Source organism: Prosopis cineraria, unplaced genomic scaffold (assembly GCF_029017545.1).
Source record: "Prosopis cineraria cultivar Desert tree isolate PC_DT_omini unplaced genomic scaffold, ASM2901754v1 PC9, whole genome shotgun sequence".
In the NCBI taxonomy this organism is placed as follows: domain Eukaryota; kingdom Viridiplantae; phylum Streptophyta; class Magnoliopsida; order Fabales; family Fabaceae; genus Prosopis; species Prosopis cineraria.
In genome coordinates this window covers 30,253,367-30,260,204 of record NW_026555340.1, presented here as the reverse complement: position 1 = coordinate 30,260,204, position 6,838 = coordinate 30,253,367, and the positions used below count along the sequence as shown (strand labels likewise).

The following is a 6,838-nucleotide window of genomic DNA, read 5'->3' as shown; positions in this document are numbered from 1 at the left end:
TTAATATGCAAGTCTGATAGAGTAGCACAACCTTTTTCTGAAAGTGTATTTTTTTTAAAAAGATAATTTTATTCAAGATATAGTAAATTACTAAATATGAAGAGCAACTATTCACTTATTATTATAAAAAAAAATTGCATTGATGTTCCTTTTTTTTTTTTGGCCAAAGCATTGCTATTCTTGATTTTAATTACTATACTTTCCCTCTACTTGTAAAATACTAAAATTTACATATGCATATCTTTCTTGTACTTTTGTAAGAAAAGTTCGTTTATGTTTTAAAAAGCGTCAGAAAAATTTTGTGTAATTTTACAAAATTTATATATTATTAACAACATTAAAAAAAATAAAAAATAGGCACATAAATAAAATAAATTTAAAATATATATATTTCAACCCCTTTGTTCCCTTCGAAAACTGCAATACTGCATCAGAACAACGTCACCAGATGGTGACTCAGCAGCACATCTTTAAATTCACGCTGATTCTGTACATATAACGGTAAAACTTTATTGCTTGCACTAACTCCTAGCTCCTATTAACCTGTGCGACTTTTTACATGCTCTTGCTGAAGCCACCAGCACCAATCCATGTCAGATCATGGGCTTCTCAATGACGTGGTGGTTTTCCGATCATAAGCATATCGACACGAGCCTCGCAAATTAGTGCACAGGCCTACAGTAACAGCTAAAGCAAAGCTTATTAAAAACAAAGAAGGAAAGAAAGAAAAAAGTAAAAAAAAAAAAAATTCCGTGAGAGCAATTGAGTAACAATAAAGCAGTCGTGGTAATGAAAGTTATAAAAGTCCGAGAAGGGAGATGGGACTTTCCATTTTTCCCCTTACTTTTCTTTCCATTTTCTCAAACCATTGATAATGAAAGGTGAAGGCGGGGAAAATGGAGAGAAAAGCAGAGACACTTCATCCGAAAAGTTTCAGGTTCAATTGACCTATGTGGACACGAACTGATTCCAGAGAGGAACATTCATTCCATTACACACACTCATACTCAAAATCCTTTTTTTTTTTTATTGCCACGATCATTTTTCCACTCTCGAACGTCATAAGACAGTGCGACAAGTGTCATATGTTTTTATTTATATTTTCAAAAGCGAGTCGGGGGTTTGGACGATGACTTGTCATATGGATCAGTACGCGAAGACTAGAGATCTGCAATATTAATTATGTTGCTTGTGATATTGGAAGACAATTCCACAGCAAAACTGTAAATGTTGCTGTCACAAATAAGATTCCTTTCAAACCCAGTTTCCAGATAACTGATAATAACAACGACGATGGATTGTGAAGGAAAGATTTTGCAGGGAGCCAGAGCTGCCCCACAAGAAAACATTATGAAAGCTCAACAATTAATATTATTATTTTTATTACAATAAAACATTGAATAAGCAATGATCATAACATGCTAGGGAGATGTACTGCCAGAAAACAATGTCATTACTACATTACCAGTCAGTTCAGGGGAGGAGGGTCCTAGTCCATATCATGAAATGTTTAGGAGCACCGGGGGTCCCTTCTGTTGCATAGGGACGTGTTGGTGACCAACAAATATGATACACCACTTACTTCTTTAGATCCTAAAAATTCTTAAATATTATTAAGCAATTCATAATCTGGTAGTTTTTTGTGGTCTCTTGGAACAACTTTTTTTGGTTGGCAAGTGTTCTTTCCTTCCTTCCTTCAATTTCAGCTTTCATGTCACTGCTTTTTCTTGACTTAAACTCACAGAGGCCAAGTGGCTGGTTAGCTATCTACCAAGAGAACACAACAAAATTCGTTGTCTTGTCCAAATCCTGCACATCGATTGGTCATGGTTTCAAAATTTTATGGTACTCTCGACACATTGCTATCCCTCACCTTTAATCGACCTGTGTGTGGTGGACACCAAATAATCTGATCTTTTTTCAAGCATGACCGAGTAGGTTCTAGGGCAGACTAGTTTCAAACCAGCCGTGGCTGAACTAACAATTTTTACAAGAAATAATCAAACGTGATAAAAGATATTGCAAGTATATTAAGAGCAAGTGCATTTGTATCTTTATAATTTACTATGTCTATGTATAAATCAAATTTATCTTAACATCAGACACGCACAAGAGGACGGCGTATATGATTGGTAAGGAAAAGGAAACATGTGGGTCGACAGAGGGAACAGGTGGAACACCAAATCCACATGGATTGTCTAAAACCATAACATTCAAAGCTTAATGTGAGAGAAAAATTCAAGTTGCTTAGGGGACTGAATTATGTTTTCATCTTCTGTTCAATATTCATTGATTTCTTTTGGCTACTAAACCATGGTTGTCTCTCTTCCTCAATCCATTTTTTTTCCTTGTTTCTCATTGGATACTTTTCAAGTTTTATTTAACCAAGTTCATCCCCGCTTACAAATTTTAACTGCACAGGTCTGTAGAAGAAAGCATCTTGTAAGGATGAAGGTGATGAATATTGTTCTTTTACACCCTTGAATATGCGGGCCATTTGAAAAGCCGGACACAGTGATATAAGGGGAAAAAACGGAAAACGAAATCCCAAAAAGAAAGGCTTTAATGCTCTTGGTCATTTTCGGTTGACAAAGATTGTCATTTCAATTTCAAGGAGACATCCGCAAGGCATATCTATGTTTACGCTCCAGCATCTTCCGAAATTATTGATAGAAATTTTGTTCTGATAAGGCAAATTTGAAACCGACCTTCTGGAATTAAGACGAAGCTGTTAAAAGCCTAATTTGAGTAGATATGGTTTGAATTTAGTCAATCCCGAGCCTGAATAAAAGAAAAGTGTTGTGTTAGGCTCAATAAACGATATTATTGTTGACATGTCGTATGGCTTGGACTTTATCAATATTAAATATAAAAAATACCAAGAGTATTGATAAAATGGAATTTCTTATGTTCTTAGTAACTAGACATTCATAAAAATCCAAGTCCTATGAGTTTTGAATACTTTAGTTTGAGTAAAACTTTCAAGAGAACCCTTTAACTATTGAAGCGCATCCTTATAAGCTATTGGTAAGAAGTGTGTAATGCAGAACTTTGACATTTCTAGCCTGGACATGACAAGTTTTGGCAGAAGTTCAATTCACACAGTTTGGTAGTTCTGTCCCACGTACAGAGAGACAAGAGCTGCCCTGCTTACAGAGAAAAATTGTCCCTCCTTGTTTGTTTCAGTTTTATTGTCTTTTACTGGGCAAGGGAGGATTGAATTGTAATTTCACACAAAGGAGCTCGGTTGGGAAAAAACGAAGCCACTGTCACAAGTTTTGATGCATATTAAAATTGAGTCAAAAGGAAAACGTAGATGCTCTGTCCATGGCTGATCCACTCCATGATAGTAATAATTTAAGGAAAAAAATATAATAATTCCAAACCTCTGAAGATTCTGCAGATAACATTTACATAAAGCAAACTGAACAAAAACTGCGTAGCTTGTCGTGTCAAGAACATGATAATAGGTCAGCCTCTCATTTCCCAATAACGGTGAAATTAACTGTTGCAACGGAAAAACTGCCACCACAAGAATCTTTTATGTATATATATAATGTAATTTACATGATTGAAGTAATCTATTCAAAGTCTGATGTCTTTATGATTGACCCAGAGCATCTTGGAATATGTGCAACATATCACTTGGAGAGTTAAAAATAACAGGAACAGAACAATGAATCTAGAAAAGATATGGTCATGTTTGGTCGGTAGTATATGTCCTCTGGGTTCTTCATCCATTAATTTTGCTTCCCTTTATTCATGTCCAAAGGCCACTTTTATCGGATGGACTAGGAACCAAGCCAGAGTATTATGGCAACTAATTTTAATTTCTTCTCCAACTGATAACGCTGGTTCCAAGCGTGGCTCTGGTTTTTCGAGCATAAGAACTTCTTTTTCGATGATTCTCGTGGCTGTCTGCAATTCCCGTACCTACTGGAATAGATAAATCCTCTGAAATAAAGAAAAAATATATATAAGCGAAAAGATTATAACAGATACGCAAATCTTGTATTGTTGTTTATTAGGCAGGATTTGAGATCTTACAACATGTTTGTTGCCTTGCAGGGCAGCTGGATATAAATTTATTGTTAATGAAAGAAACATAAGCTGTTGTTGATCCCATATGGATGAAGAAACTTTTGGCGTGGGTCTTCTATGTCCCAGAATTGACTACTCGTGTCCTGAAAATGATGTATTTATCAGAATCAGGAAAAGGGGCCAAAAAATAAAAACATTTTCTTTATCATAAAATCTAAATATTGGACCCGTATGTTTCATGGAACATGAAAAATGAGCGGCACTAAAAGATGACTTTTAAACAGTACAGCTTGATATAAATTTTATGTTATTTTGATATTGATATTTTTCTTTGGTCATTTCTAAAATATATACCTCAGATAAGACATTAGACCTCTGTCCTTGAAGAGAAAAAGAAGCCGAATTGTCCGAAGGATAGTCATTAGCAGTAGGAAAGCCCATGGGAGTGGTGGTGGTGATGCTTGTATCAGCAAAAGTTGTCGCCTGGTTGAGGCTGCATTGTGGCACAGATGGCACGAAATTTGATTTCTGAATAATACAAGGACAAAAATTTGAGTCAGGGTCATAACTTTTATATTTAAGGAACACAAGCAAATCAGAAACCACTATGTTCTACTTCACCTCTGGTCTGACCATGAGGGAGTCTAGGTCCATTGTGAAGTCATAGTACACGGGGTTCACAGAAGCAAGTTTCATTGACAAGAACTGCAGAACATAGGCATAGCTAGCTTGTTAGTTTTACTCATTGCAGGTAATCAACAATGCGGAATCACCAGAAAAGAAACTTGAGTTCATGGTACCTCCACTTGATTCTGTAGGGACTGAACATAATTGATTATTTCATCCAACATGAGGGCTTTTCCAGTCACCTACGCGCGCGCGCGCGCAAAACCCACATAGAGGTGTCAGAAGATCTGAGAGAAACAAACTTTTGAACCAGGATACATATCAAGAGAAAGAAACGAACTCCATCAAATTACCTTATCACAGCCTGGAACGAGTCGCTGCAACATCTTCATCCTCTCACTTATCTTCTCTCTTCTTACCTAAAACATCCGCAACGAGACATGAAGTTTTGGCCGTTTCAGGAATTTTCATGTCCAAATAGCTCAATCTAACTTCTAAGGGGACCCAGAGTTGAAAGATGTTAAGAGTGTATATCTATTTACCCTTTCAGCTAGGCTGTGGCTATCGGTTGCCTGACCTCTTCTTGCTCTCACGTGGATATAACCTGTTGGAGGTTCTTCAGGACTCTTCTTCTGATTCTTCTTCTCATCTTTTGGCTTATCTCCTTCTTTCGCCTCTCCGTTGTTGCTCTTCTTCTGTTTCTTCTTTCTTTCCCCGGTAGCTTCCTATTGAAGAAAAGCACGAAGCAATCAAACAAGGATAATCAGTTTTTGGAGGCAAAATCTTGAGAATTAAGCTCACCCCTCACCATAAAGCCATAGCAAAGAACCATGAAAGCTCAAATTTAAAGTTAATCTACCTTAGATTGAGGATGACTCGAACGATTCCTGTTTCTCTTCTTCTCCATAGGAGTCACCTTCTGAGTGACCTGCTCACCAGGTTCAAGCTTATCCAACACCACAGAGGTCTCAGGACTCTGGTTTTTGGTGACAGAAGGAGGCTCATTATCACTCATGTTAAACTTGGAGTTCTGATCAACAAAGCTATTCTCCTGATTTGTGATGTGAAAAGATGTCTCGTGAAACTGAGGAGCAGGGTTCGTATGAGGCTGAGGCTGAACCTGAGCCTGGTCAGTGAAAGCTGTCGTCTTAATGGGAGCACTAGAGAAAAGTGGAGAGTCAACAAGAAAAGGGTGGCATTGGAATGAAAAGGCTGCCATGGACAGAGGTGGGGAGGATTTGCAAATGGAAGTTATGAAGATAGTGATAGGGAAGGAAGCAGAGTGGTAATGGAGAATGGGTCTGCGACAGAACTAAGAGGGAAGGTCTCAATATATAAAGACGCTGCCACATATAATTGCCCAGATCTTTAAAGGTAACTCATTCAGTTATTCCCATGCAAGGCCAGTCCAGTTCAGTTCATTTGACCGGTCCAATCCGATCAACTTGAATTACCGATGCTGATAACAAGTTTTGTTCAGCATTCAAGATTTCTTTTTTTATTTTTTAAGGAACAAAAAAAAAAAATGAGATGCCGAAAAGGATAAGTTGATTTTTTTTGACTTGTTTGCTGGTGGCCTTGATGCGTCATTTTTACAAGCACCTTCTGTGCATGAAGTATCAGGGTTACGGTACTGTCCTCGCCCGAAAAACGCGGAGTTATTATGTAAATAAAAAAAAATTGAATTTACAAGCAGAATGTAAATTATCACACAGAAATTAACAATATCAGAATTTTTCAAAGAAAATAATGGAACAATGAAAGATTCACTCCACTGGAGGGAATATGATGTTGTTTGGATTTTTGTGGAGAAAATGATAAATACGTTCAGAAATAAACAATGAACTCACTCAAATTGAGATGAGCGGTAAAGAAGGGACTTTTGTAGGACATAAATCTAGTTGGAAAGTATCTTTCTTGTGCTCTCGTTGTGTGAAAAAGATTAATCTTCATTTCTAATAAAAAAATATCTGAAAAAAATAATGGCACGAGAAAATGAACAAATAAACGAAATGAAAAAAAGAAAGAAAGAACGGTCGCCGTGACATTGCGAGCAGAAAACAACAGAATTATTTAATGAGGCATCAGAGATGGAGCGATGCTATACAAAACAGGTTAGAATCGAATAGAAGAAAATATATATATATATATATATATGTATATATGTATG

General features: G+C 36.7%; 1 protein-coding gene across 1 annotated transcript; it reads right to left on the bottom strand.

Annotated features, from left to right (window-relative positions):
* Positions 1–3,453: 3,453 nt before the first annotated feature.
* On the bottom strand, positions 3,454–6,172 carry LOC129320887 (transcription factor bHLH137-like). Its single transcript, XM_054966550.1, has 8 exons — positions 5,528–6,172; positions 5,211–5,393; positions 5,022–5,087; positions 4,842–4,910; positions 4,663–4,746; positions 4,396–4,569; positions 4,048–4,184; positions 3,454–3,954 (listed from the first exon to the last, which is right to left on the bottom strand). The coding sequence occupies exons 1-7, from the start codon at positions 5,885–5,887 to the stop codon at positions 4,092–4,094; spliced, it is 1,029 nt and encodes a 342-aa protein (XP_054822525.1). The 5' UTR covers positions 5,888–6,172; the 3' UTR covers positions 3,454–3,954; positions 4,048–4,091.
* Between the last annotated feature and the right edge of the window lie 666 nt (positions 6,173–6,838).